This window comes from Cotesia glomerata, linkage group LG7 (assembly GCF_020080835.1).
Source record: "Cotesia glomerata isolate CgM1 linkage group LG7, MPM_Cglom_v2.3, whole genome shotgun sequence".
Taxonomy (NCBI): domain Eukaryota; kingdom Metazoa; phylum Arthropoda; class Insecta; order Hymenoptera; family Braconidae; genus Cotesia; species Cotesia glomerata.
The window spans coordinates 16,279,199-16,292,815 of NC_058164.1; the positions used below are offsets into that span (position 1 = coordinate 16,279,199).

At 35.3% G+C, this 13,617-nt stretch overlaps 1 protein-coding gene across 1 annotated transcript; it reads left to right on the forward strand.

The window, feature by feature from the left end:
- Positions 1–405: 405 nt before the first annotated feature.
- Positions 406–9,389, forward strand: LOC123268397 (probable 39S ribosomal protein L24, mitochondrial). The gene is made up of 5 exons (XM_044733408.1): positions 406–682; positions 743–925; positions 8,661–8,863; positions 8,953–9,139; positions 9,222–9,389. The coding sequence occupies exons 1-5, from the start codon at positions 581–583 to the stop codon at positions 9,306–9,308; spliced, it is 762 nt and encodes a 253-aa protein (XP_044589343.1). The 5' UTR covers positions 406–580; the 3' UTR covers positions 9,309–9,389.
- The last annotated feature ends 4,228 nt before the right edge of the window (positions 9,390–13,617 follow it).

The window sequence follows — 13,617 nt, forward strand, 5'->3', positions numbered from 1 at the left end:
AAAATCGCAAAAAACCACATAAAAACACATTCCAACCATGTTAAAAGGACGCAACACGACTATTGGCCTATTGACGCCGTACGTATCATAATATTCCCCTTATACTTATTCTAACATGTATACAAATCCTTATTTTAACTTATTCACTAATACTTATTCTCTTATTCTCGTCCCTGTCTGCGCCTACATATATTTAGCATGGTACATACACAAATGCATAACTGGGCTCAAAAATTATATCGTAGATTCTTATGGTTTTATCAGTTAACAAAAGAACAAAAATATTAACTTTATTATTATTATTATTATTTTATAAAATATATTTGTTGTGAATTTGCCGCGTAATGCATCAACGACGACACCTATCATATCATTGGACATAACATAGCTTTCTATAGAGTATACCTTTATCACGTGGTACAATTTAATAGACTAGCCGTTAAAGGCCTTTTAGGGAAATAACCTAGCAAACGAAAGAAAAAAAAATGCTCATAGTATGAAATCGTAATACTACTAAAAAAATCGAGTTGCAGTTCCAACAAATTAATTACTTTTGAAAAATTATAATTATATAAACATAATGCGGATAAAAAAACCTTATTCATGTCTTCAACATGTTGCTGAATGGTCGAAAAAATATGCGAATTTACCGGATCGTTACATAAAACGATCTATGGAACAAGTATGATAATTAATTATTAATAAGTAAAGATTAGTTTTAAATTATAATATTTGTTCTTAGATTTATTTCAAAACACCCAATGACCCACGTTATCTTCCTAGAACTCTTCAAAGAACAAAATGGCAATTTACAACACACCGACCTTGGACAAGAGAATTTTATTTTGATAATGCTCCTGGTAAAACTGTTCCAGTTCATTACATTGAACCAATTAAAGAATGGAGTTTTTTTCGAGGAGATCGGGTAAAAAACTTGATAATATACTTAAAATATCATACGTATAGCCGTTATTGGGGTACTTTAAATAAATTATTTAAAAAAAAATTTACTATATATATATATATAGATAGACTTATATAGGAGACAAATGAAATACTGCTGTGAAGCAGGAAACGATTGATGTTACTTGATATTTTTGATTTCTTAATATTTAGGATTCTTTTTTTCAACTTTTTATTTTTTTTTTCTAAACCATCCTCTAACTATACCTGATGACGTACAAAATAAAAAAAAAATTATCAAAATCGGTCCAGTCGTTTTTGAGTTTTAGCGAGACTAACGCACAGCTATTCATTTTTATACATGGGGTATTCCATGCCAAAGCGACCACATTTGAACTCGACCTCTTTAGATTTAGCTGAAACTTTATCATTCTTTTCTACCTTTTGAAAAACATTTTTGAGAATTTTTTAAAATTTATTTGTTCAACCCAAAAAAGGTTATGAATTTTTCAAAAAAATGGCTTTTTTGAGCTAGAAGAGCTCAAAAGCCTATAAAACCTATCTCTTTGAGCTCGGAGAGCTCAAAACAACACATAAATTGTATTTTTGAGCTCAGAGAGCTCAAAAACGGCATAATTGCGATTTTAAGCGTCCAGATATGGAATTAGCGGGAAGTTGCAAGGATGGCCTTCAGGGTCAACCGTTTTCCTAATTTTTTTTTTATTTAATTGAAAAAAAAAATTGTCAAATTTTCTAAAATAAAAATTTTTTTTTTTTCAATTAAAAAAAATATAAAAAAAAATCGGCCCTGCCCGGGATGAGCGGAAATAGTTGTCAAATTGATTGAAGTTTTTTTTTGAGAAAAAAAATTAAAAACAAAAAGTCACCAACTTCGAAAAAATAACGATTGTGCTTAAAAAAAACCGATTATTTTTTATAGAATTAATCATATTTAATTTTTTTTGCGTTTTTTTTCCAAAAGTTCATTCAAAAACAAAAATTTATTAAAAGAAAAAGGTACCCAAAGGTCAATGCCTAAAAAAGTTATGGCTATTTGAAAATAAAAAAGCCATTTTTTTTTTAAATTCATAACTTTTTTTGGGTTGGATAAAAAAATTTGAAAAAATTCTCAAAAATGTCTTTTGAAGGGTAGAAAAGAATCGTAAAGTTTCAGCTAAATCTAAAGGGGTCGGGTTCAAAAGTGGTCGATTTGGTATGGAATACCCCATTGATAGATAGATATAAACATTACAAAAATAAACACGAACAAAACAAAAGTAATGACAAACATTCTTCTTGCGTTTCTTCTTGAGATTTGTGGTTATGTCCGACAAACTGAATAGGTAAATAGTACAACTCTGTAGTATACTTGTACGTATCTTCCTATATATCGAACAATTTTGGTACTCTCTTACAACCTTGAGGCTCAAGCGTAACAATAGCGATTCCAACACAAAATTAATAATTTTTGATTTTTTTAGCTGAATTTTCGCGTTTTTCAAAAATTTTTAACTTCCCGCTAAGAAAATCGAAAATTTTCAAAAAGTCGGGAAGTTATTGTTTTCACCCCGTTTTGAAAAAATCGAGGTTACAACAGATCTCGACGTTTTGAAGCCTTAAGAAGCTTTCCTGACTATTTTTACGATGATGCCCGTACGTCTGTGTGTGTGTGCGTGTGTGTGTGTGTGTGTGTTTTTTTTTTTTTTTTTTTTTATAGAGGAGGTAAAATACGTTTACGTATGCCAGGGCTAGGTGTTGGTGCCTGGGTATGTCGGACCCAGAAGACAATATTATTTTGCAACAATACCGACTAAACATCCTCCTCTCTCGTTTCCCTATAGATGTTACAGGGAAGACTGGATCAGGACCGCGTTAGCATTACTTCAATCCAGTCCATGTTGTGCCTCACGACACCTACTTCTTGTTATTACTGGTTTCTAATCCCTTTCTGCGATTTTTTCTTTCAAGAGACGCTGCGCGTAGGCTACTACAGCTGTCCAGTTTTCTTCTTTTTTGATCATGCAGGTTACCAAGCTCTCAGGGGAGAGCGCGGTGCCCATTGTTTCTTCGGTGCAGATTCTATCGTCCTTCCATCGATCACACTCGAAAAACGTGTGCTCGGCGTTGTCAATTTTGGCTGGACAGTATTTGCACGTTGGTGTGCTGTGCAAACCCATCTTGAATAGATAGGCATTGAACTGCCCATGTCCCGTCAGTAGCTGGGTCAGAAAGAAGTCCGTGTCCCCGTGCTTCCGAGAAAGCCAGACGTTGATGTTTGGGATCAGTCGCGCTGTCCATCTGCCTGTCTCTCCCGACGTCCATCGGTCCTGCCACTCTTGCTGCGTTTCCGTTTTTATCCTCGTTCTTGCCTCCTTCATGTTTTCGCCACCGATTTTAGCGTCGTAGAGTCTTGCTCTCTCGAACGCTAATAGGTCGATGGGCGCAGCTCCCGCAATGACCAATACAGCCGCTTCGGAAACCGTGCGGTAGGCGCAGGCAACTCTGAGAGCGCCTCGCCGCTGCACTGCTGCCATTTTCCGCCGATAGGTTTTCTGCTTTAATATATCTGCCCATATTTCCGCTCCATAAAGCAGTACCGAATGGACTGCTTCCAGAAGGACTCTCCTCTTTTTGGTTCTTGGTCCCATAGTATTCGTCATAATTCGTGCTAGGCTAGACACCGTCTTGCTGGCTTTCTGGCATGCACTATCGAGGTGTTCGCGGAAAGATAGTTTCTCGTCTATCATTACCCCCAGATAGCGCAGGGCCCTTGTTGACGTTAGCGTTATTCCTCCCATGTCCACAGCAAATGGTTTTGAGAACCATTTTTGGCGAGTCAGAACGACCATCTCGGTTTTGTGTTTTGCGAGTTTCAGGTGATGTTTATCGAGCCAAGTCTCGACAGCATCAATGGTTTCCCGAACGAGTAGTTCGGCCTCCTCTACGCTGTCTACTATTATCGTGGCCGCGACGTCGTCTGCAAAGCCCGTTAGCTCCACTTGCTTTGGCAACGGGATTTCCAGAAGCTCGTCGTAGTCCGCGTTCCATAGATCGGGCCCCATTATTGAGCCTTGCGGCACGCCAGCCGTTATGGCGTATTCTTGTGGACCTTCCGTGGTTTCTGCTATCAGCTTTCTCTCGTCAAGGTAGTTGTCGACTAGTGCTAGATTCTCCGGCTCCACGTCAAATCTGTGCTCCAGGGCGTCCAAAATATCTCTCCAATTTTCGCTGTTAAAGGCATTTCTAGTGTCTAGCGTGAGGACAAGACACACCTTGCGGGCTTTGAGGCTACCAGTCCATGCTTCTCTCGCTGTCGCTACGACTTTCTGGATCGCGCCGACTGTTGAACGTCCTTTCCGAAAGCCGTGTTGGTTTGCGGCAAAACCTCCAGCACGGTCTATGTCGTTGCGAAGTCTCCCTTGTATGAGCTTCTCGAGCAGTTTTCCAGCAATGTCCAGCATACAGAGTGGTCTAAACGACGAAGGTGTTATGGGGGTTCCCTTACCTTTGTCTAAGAGAACCAATCTCTGCCGTTTCCAGATCACGGGAAACGTGCCAGTTGCCAAGCATGCGTTGTAGGTGTTCAGGAGTATGTCTGGGTATTCCAGGGCTACAGTTTTGATCACCGATGCCGGGATGCCATCAGGTCCAGGTGCCTTTCCTGTTTTGAGTGACTTGGCCGCGTCTTGTAATTCCTTAGTTGTGAAGGGTGTTACTTCGCTGTTCTTAGTGTAGTGTTTCTTCTCCCGCGGTGGGTGTTTGGGGAAAAGCTCCGTTACAATGCTCTCCATCAAGGCAGGAGACTTCGGCGCCTCTGGTGAAGCCTTTCCAAGTCGTTTGGCGAAAATTTGGTAGGCTTTACCCCAGAGGTCATTGTCGAGATCGTTGCAGATCTCTTTCCACAGTTTCGCTTTACTTGCTTTAATGGCTCGGCTTAGCGTCTTTTTGGCCTGCTTGTACTCTTTTGAATACAAGTCCTGGCTTGGGGAGCGTTTCGTAGCTCTTGTTGCTCGACGACGTAGCTGATGGCATATTTTGCGAAGTTCTGCTATGTCTGCTGACCACCAGTACGCCGGCCTGTGGAAGCTCTGGTTTTTCAGCCGCGGCATAGAGGCGTCACATGCGGCAGTAATTTCCTTCATCGTGTTTAGCACTGCCTTTTCCGTCTCGCTGCATGTATCCGGTGTCGGGTTGTTCTGGAGGATAGACCAGCTTCGTGCGAGTGAAGCTTGCAATGCCTATGGATCAAGCCTTTTGGCATTCCACTTCCGCTTAGAAACGTCGCGTTGTGAAACCGGAGCAAATGCCAATCCAACGCTGAATGTCACAAACTGGTGATCACTGCCACTGTATTCTTCGGATACTGTCCAGTCTTCAATCATGTTGGCAGTCCTTGGAGTCGCCAATGAGATGTCGAAGATGGATTCTTGGTACCCTGGTCTTCTAAAGGTCGTGGTGCTCCCGGTGTTCAGCACTATGAGGTCGAGTTGTTGACGGTAACGTTCTTTGTGTTCACAATCCAAATTGCTGCCGTGCCCGTTTCGTCTGCGAACCATGTTTTACCTTCGATGTTTAGATATTGCTCGCAGATAAAGCAGACGTCAATTTTATCTTCGAAAACACGCTGGCGCAGCAGGTTTTGCGCCAAGGCGCACCTATTCAGGTTGCCTTGTAGTATGCGTGTCATTTCTGACCTTTCGTGGCTTCTGCAAGTGCTTTGCGGAATGCCTTATACGCTCCAGTACCAGAAATATGGCATAGACTATCCTGGGCATCTTTGTCCGAAGCACAAAGGAAGCATTTTAACTTCTCCGTGCAGTTTACGGCCTTGTGGTTCTCTCCGCCACATTTGTAGCAGCACCTGCTTCTGTCTGGTCCCGCACACTGACGTGTTTGGTGTCCATAACCAAGACATTTAAAACAACGTGTTACTTTTATTACTGGGCGTATACGACAGTTCACCAAACCGATCCGTATACGGGCCTTGTCAAGGGCCTTAATCGCACTGGGCTCGTCTAGTTCGCAGAAGGCTGCCCGATCACCTCGTGGTGTGGGTTTTGTTAAATTTACCCATTTGACCTCCAGGTTGTCAGTGAATTCACGTTTGAGTGCTTCACGGACTTCGCTCTCGGTAGAGATTTCATCTAAGTCGAGGATCTCGATCGTTGTTGTTGGTGTTAGCATCTTGACTGTGTCGATGTTTGCAGTGGCTGCCCTTACTGCATCGGTGAATGCCTTGCTGTCTTCGGTCTTTCGAGCCATTTCAAGGAGAACGCCTCCGTGTTTCGTCTTTTTAATAGACCTTATGTCTACGCCCGTCTCGACAGGGCTTACCTTGGCCTTGATTTCCTTCAGGAGATCGGCGTATGTTCGCCCTTCAGCTGGTTGGACTAGGACAGCTTTAGTTCTTGTCTTCTTCCTCCTTGGTTTCTTGGAGCCACCGCTGTTTGGCTGGTCTTGGGCTGTAGCAGCTTGAGTCACTGGCTCCTGTTCTTTCTTTTTCTTGTTTTGCCGAGTCACTTTGGTCCAGGTATCATCCCGGGCTGTCTTTCTGTGCTGGCTTGTCAATATCTGAGGAAGGGCTGGGCGTGGACAGCGGCCTCTTCTTGTTGCCATCTCCTTGCTGTGGTAATTTCTTAGGAGTGGTCAGAGGTGGCTGTGATTTTTTGTTCAGACTAAGGAGATGTTTGAGTCGTTGACGCCGAATCCGTTGGTGACTTGTTGGCCAGCCTATATGCCGTACTAATAGACGAAACCAATTTTCTGATCTCATGGTGGAGATTCTTTCTGTCTTTTATAAAGTCGGCTAACTCATCAATCTTGTTGCCGAGCCTCTCCATTGGTGACTGTTGGCCGGTGACGGTCGGTAGAGAGTTCATTCTTCCTCGGTGGGTTTGATTAGTGGCAGGAGCAAAAGGTCCTCCACTTTTTGAAGGAATGTTGCTCAGCTGTCCGTTCTCTGCCATCTGGGCTGATTTCGTACTCCCTGTAACCTTGCTAGCATTGCTAGACAGCAGAGCCATGGGGTCTACTCCACTGTTCAAACGGTCGCTTGATAACGACGAGTTTAGGCCCGTTTGCACGCCTTCCCTCGCCGGCACTGAGGTATCCATCCTCTGTACTGTGTGTGTGTGTGTGTGTGTGTGTGTGTGTGTGTGTGTGTATATAAACCTCTTATAACTTCTGAACGGCTTGACCGATTTGATCGCAGTTAATGTCATTCGAAAGGTCTTCGCCAAACTTAGATTTCCTGAAAGTCGGAACCGATTCGGACCAGTAGATTTCGAGAAATCGCAAAAAAAGTGAAAAAAAAATTTGTTTTTTTTTTATTTTTTTTAAATATCTCCGAATTGGCTGAACCGATCGACCTCGAAAACTCATTAGCTCTTAACCTTGAAAACCTGCATCGATCACCACGAAAAGCGTCAGAATCGGTTGATGCGTTCGTGAGATATCGTTGTCGAAAAAAATCGAAAAAAGTGTTTTTTTGTAATAACTCCGAAATGTTTCATCAGATCAATTTTTATGTTCTGAATCATTTATAGAACTTAAAAAACTACATATATCGCTGCCAAATGCGTGAAAATCGATCAATTCATTCAAAAGTTATAGCAGTTTGAAAATTTGAAAATCGTGTTTCATCGAACTTTGATAAGATTTTTGAGCTCAAGGAATTCAAAAGCATAGGAAAGCTGTCTTCTTAACTCGGAGAGCTCAAAATAACATATAAATTGTATTTTTGAGCTCGAAGAGCTCAAAAACGTCATAAGTGCAATTTTAAGCGCCTAGGTATGGAATTAGCGGGAAGTTGCACGGATGGCCTTCAGGGTCAACCGTTTTCTTAATTTTTTTTTTTAAATCATCCCTTAACTATAGCGAACAAAACAAAAAAAATTTTTCAATCGGTCCACCCGTTTTTGAGTTTTGGCGAGACTAACGCACAGCAATTTATTTATATATTTTTTTATTATTCGATGATGATTGATGATAATGATTTTTTAAGCTAAACTATTGGGTTTTCCAAAAAAATTTTTTTTCTGAATCATCTCTGAACTACAGCAAACAAAACAAAAAAAAACAATTTTGAAAATCGGTCCAGCCTTTTTTGAGTTTTAGTGAGACGAACGCACAGCAATTAACTTTTTTTTTTTTTTATTTTTTTAGCTGAACTTTCGAGTTTTTCAAAAATTTTTATTTTTCTAAACCATCTCTGAACTATAGCGAACAAAACGAAAAAATAATTTTGAAAATCGGTCCAGCCGTTTTTGAGTTTTAGCGAGACTAACGCACAGCAATTTATTTTTATATATATAGATACACATACACATACGTATATAAACTTTTGAATCATATGCATTTTCTGAATCCGCTTGACGAGCCGAGTCGGAATATATCAAAATTTTTCAAAAGTTCCGTCATGAGGACCAATGCAATAGTTAGAATTCTATGAAATCTACTAAAAATCGTATATTGATGGAAAATTTCTATAATGTTATTTCGTTTTCTAAATGTCATATCCAATTCATTTTTCGTTTACAGGAATATGTTTAATCAAACAGAAGTTTATTTTTTTTTTTTTCGTATGCAACCCTAGTAGTATTTTTATTATTCATCATGAAATCTACTTCCATTTCGGCTGCCGAATGGCCTTTTTTATCTTCTGATGTAAATCGTAATTGTCATCTTCATTTATGTAATTGATGACAAATGAAATTATATTATTTATATCTAAGTTAATAGTTGAAATTTTTTATCAGGTTGAAGTATTGAAAGGACGTGATAAGGGTAAACAGGGCTTAGTTCAAATGATTATTCAAGAAAGAAATTGGGTCATAGTGGAAGGCTTAAATACAAAACTTGTATCAATGGGTAAAACTAAAAAATTTCCGGGAATCTATGTCTTAGAAGAGCAACCATTGTTGGTAACTACAGATGTGGCTTTAGTAGATCCAAGTGATATGTTAGTATGAAAAAATATTAAATATTTTTTTTAAAAGAGTAATCTTTATTTTTTATAAATAATAAATATATAATTGACTTGTTTCACAGGCAAGCTACAAAAGTCCAATGGAGATACACTGAAGAAGGAGAAAAAGTTCGTGTATCTACACGAACTGGACGAATTATTCCAATACCATTAAGTAATTTAGAAACTATGGATTATAAACATCCAAATCTTTACCGAGAGCAATCAAAAGATACAACCAAAGACAATGTCGAAAAAATTACTTTCAAGGTATTTTGTTAACGTATATATACATATATTTCAGTGATTTTTCTTTACATATTTTCAGTTATTAAAATTTATTTTTTTCCAGCCAATCTTAAAAACTTTCGAGATGGATATCATGGATAAAATGAATATTAAAGAAGATCGAGTACCTAAAAAAACTTATTGGTATTAGAGAATAATGGTACTAATGAAATAAATGTAATGAAAATCACGTTTTTTTTAATAAATAAAGTACACATTTGATTAATATCTACATTATGATTACATTATTATTTCAATGTAAACATGGTATGTAATTTTATTTTACTTAATTTTATGAAATTTTAATTTTTTTGTCTAGTAAATATATCCGTATTACTGACGTTTTTCGAGCCCATGTCCGTTTTAAAGCTTTTATTCATAAGAAAAAAAAAACCGTAAGATCGGTTCTTTTTATTCATCAACTGAAAAAAAGGCACAATTCTCGCCTGTAAAGGTATTGTAGCTTTTCAATAGTTGATGATAAAATAAATAATTATTTGGTATATCAAAGTTATTATCTCAATATATTCTTTAAGTTTTAAAATACTAGATCTATTTTTTTTTTTTTTTTCAAATTATAGATTAATGTTTATTTACAACATTACTAAAAAAATCCCGCGGTAATATCCACACTTATCTTACAATTATTTTGATTTGGAAAATGTAATTCATTCGAACTTTATTGGAAAAGAAAAAAAAATTTTTTTTCGATCGTAAAGCACTCTTTGATACTTCGCATCATGAATCATGAAAAACTCGAATATATCGAGTATTTCAGTTTTAACTGATCGTAACGAATTATTATTTTAAGTGTGAATTGAAATCAATAAAATAAATAGAGAGATATAACTCCAATCAGAACATGGTCAGGTCTGAAAGCCCATTGTTACTTTTAATTAATTATTTTGCTTAATTTTATGGATATAGTATTTGATAGAGTCATACGCAATTCTCTATAATGAATTAAAATAAAAAAAAAAACTTGAGAGGTGACAAGGGACACCCGGATGGAACGAAGTTCCTTTCGATTAATTAGTGAAGCAATTGTAATAAAATTTTATTTTTTTTAGGGTATACACGAAGAAAATTTTATAGTAGAGTTTATTATCCAGTTATGTTAAAATCTATTAACTGAATTCGATAGTAGTAAATATTATTTAAATAATTAAGTAAACCATCTGAATTGTAGTATTTACCATCCTGATGGTTACTACTATTATTATGATGGTAATCAGTAATAGTAACTGTTAATATTTTAATTAGTTACTACTATTATCAAAATCGTAATTCCTAATATAACCTGATGGTTGCAGTTACCGTCAGTAATAATAATAACTACTATCTAAGCTAGTAAAAAATATTTAAAAAATTAAGAATCTACGTTACCGTGGATGCATTTCTGAATAAACTAAAAGCAGCTGTAGTGCTGCAGTGTAGTGCACAAAAAATCGGGATTGAATTCGGATTGAAATTATATTTAAATTTTTATTTGTCTAAAACAAGTTTCAACGCCAAATTTTTCAAAAAAAATTTGATATTTCCAAAAAAATCAAAATTTTCAATAAAATTCAGATAAAAAAAAAAATTAAAATTTCAAAAAAAAAAATTTAATCTTCAAAAAAATCAAATTTTCAAAAAAAAATTTTGAAGGGAATTTAGAATATTTTTTAATTTCAAAGAAAAAAAATGTACATTAGCTAAAATATGGATGTAAATAAAGGATTTAATTAAGTAAATTTATATTATTTTTTCTTTCAGAATTTTTACAATCTGAGATGGTTACAGTTACCATCTTCGATTGTAACAGTTATAGTTTATAATATTTACAATTATAATTTTCGATAGTAATCGTTACCATCATTAATAGTAACTACTAGAAATTTGAATAGCGCTCTACGCGCGCACCTAAATTTTAACTAATATAGGGATGGTAAAATCGATTCCGATTCTACCCGAGAATCGATTCTGTGGTAAAAAAACTCGATTATTTAGACTCGATTTCCAGTTATCAGAATCGATCTAGAATCGATTCTTAGTGATCGAGTCTATAATTTATTTTAATGCCGGAGTAATAACACTATAGCATCAATATATTAAATAAAAAATGGCCCAAAGTAATTTTATATTTCATTATGAAAATATTTTAAATTTAGCGCTCTCTGTGCGTTCGCATTCAATCGGATTTCGTTCAATTCAAATATTTGAGAAAATTTTTATTTTCATTTATATATGATTTTAATATGGTATTGAGATCTTGTCTGTATAGGTGAAATTTTGAAAAAAGAAATTAAGTCATCGAAAACTCTTGTGATTACCTGCGAAAATAATCTTACAGATCATCAACCATCTTCAGGTAGTAATGATCTGTGGGATTTTTTAGACGACGCTGTGCAACACAACATTCAAGTCGCTGACAGTGATGAAGCAGGCGGTCTGCCTATCGAACTTATGCAGTTTATTAATCGATCTACAGTAGACTGGAAAATGAATCCTAACCTGATTGTAACTTGGAAATCGCTCGAATCTGATTACCCTTATTTGTCGACTGTAGCTATAAAATACTTAAGTGTGGTTGCAACATCAACACCGTGTGAACGCTTATTTTCACACTCAGGGTTGATTGCAAATCAGCTCAGAAGTACATTATCACCCAATCATTTGAATATGTTGGTTATCTTAAAATCTATCTTACAAATTCGTGGTTATCATAATAATATTTAATTAACTATTTGAGTAAAATACTAACTTTATTGTTTTCAAATGTTACTTTTTTAATAAAATGCAATAATATTTTTTAAATTTGAATTTTATTGTACCTTTTACCTTATTATGCTAGTTTTATTTTTTAAAATTAAAAAAATTTATGAAATTTTAATTGAAAAAAAAATTTTACTCAGAATCGATTATTTAAAAGAATCGATTCTTGAAATTGATTAATCGAATCTGAGAATCGAAATTTCTGAAAAAAGAATCGGAATCGAGAATCGATCCTTCAGCTTATGTTTCCATCCCTAAACCAATAATGAATCGTGGCCTGTTTTTTGCGAGTTTCGACCGTTGACTAACTTCAAGACTCTCATGTATTTTAATTTAAAGGTGCAATTTCATGCTGACGCTTGACACTTGACTATGGAGGTATGGAGGGTAGAGGTATCTCTACCCTCCATACACTTGACGCTGGCTTAGTGTCAAATAAGGTTAAATGGTATATAATTTTAACTGGAGCGCCATCTTAAATTAACGCAGCGTCAAAACTAAACATTGTTAAGTTTGTAAGAATCCGCGTCAAGCGTCAGCATGAAATTGCACCTTAAAGGATTACAATTGTCAATGATACCACCTATTATTTTGTTACTAATTAATTTTATTACCATATTAGATAGTGTTATGCTTCCATCTAGTGGATGTTATTTTTATTTATTGAAAACCTTACTGTAGTTCTTTCGCCCGGGAGTATTAAAATACTCGGTTTCAGCGCGGGAAGGGAATCATTTTAAATAAAAGAATTCTATTTAGACGTTATTTAATTTTGATCAAAATTATTTAGTTGGTTTCAATTTATTATTCAAGTTGACAAAATATTAAAAAGCTTCAAAATATAAAATTGAGGTTTACAATGACGTGATCTTAGCGATCTAAGCTCTCGGTGAGAAGTGTCGTTACATAGTTTTTCTGAAGAGCTTCAAACTCCGTTCTTCTCCCACCATAACTTCCATACATACATCCACTCTAAGGAATACATAAGCACACACATTTTCTACTACATATAAATGATCCTTATATATTAACATGTATTTTCTCTATATCTATATATATTTATTTCAGCCTATCGGCCTGAAAGTTAGACTTCACTAATATACACTTTTAGCAATACAGTCATTATGTTTATTTAACTATTTTTATTAATTTAACAGACCCTTTTTAAAATCTATTTATAATAAAAATGAACTTATAATTAACTTGAAATTAAATTACAATAAAAATTATAATAAACTATAACATGAAAATATATATATTATATTGTTTATAATATGTTGGATTAATGTTTGAGTTTGACTAATTAATAACTTGAATTAAATATTATTTCTATTATTTTACAATCGGATTTTCTAATAAAATTATAAGTCGGTTTAATTATTATCATGTATAAAAGAATAGACATTATTATTTAATTATAAATTAAATAATAATTAAATAATGATTTAATAGTAAATTAATGGTAAATTAATTAAATAATAATTATTAATTATAAATTAAATACAAGATAATAATTATTAATTATTTTTACTCAATTTTGCTTAACTACAATATTATATAAAGTTAGATTTTAACAGTAAATGTTATTTAACAATATTATTTTTGTTTAGTTACATATGGTTTTTTATTATTCTTTGTTACTTTTAGAACAAGGGTTTATTGAATTTCACACGTGTCTTTTACGACTTTTCCTCATAGGGTTT

Excerpts from the sequence above, each read along its gene's own strand:
- LOC123268397 (XM_044733408.1), top strand. The coding sequence starts at position 581 with ATGCGGATAAAAAAACCTTATTCATGTCTTCAACATGTTGCTGAATGG. Across the intron at positions 683-742 it reads TAAAACGATCTATGGAACAA|ATTTATTTCAAAACACCCAA; the intron begins GTATGATAATTA and ends ATTTGTTCTTAG. Across the intron at positions 9,140-9,221 it reads TCGAAAAAATTACTTTCAAG|CCAATCTTAAAAACTTTCGA; the intron begins GTATTTTGTTAA and ends ATTTTTTTCCAG.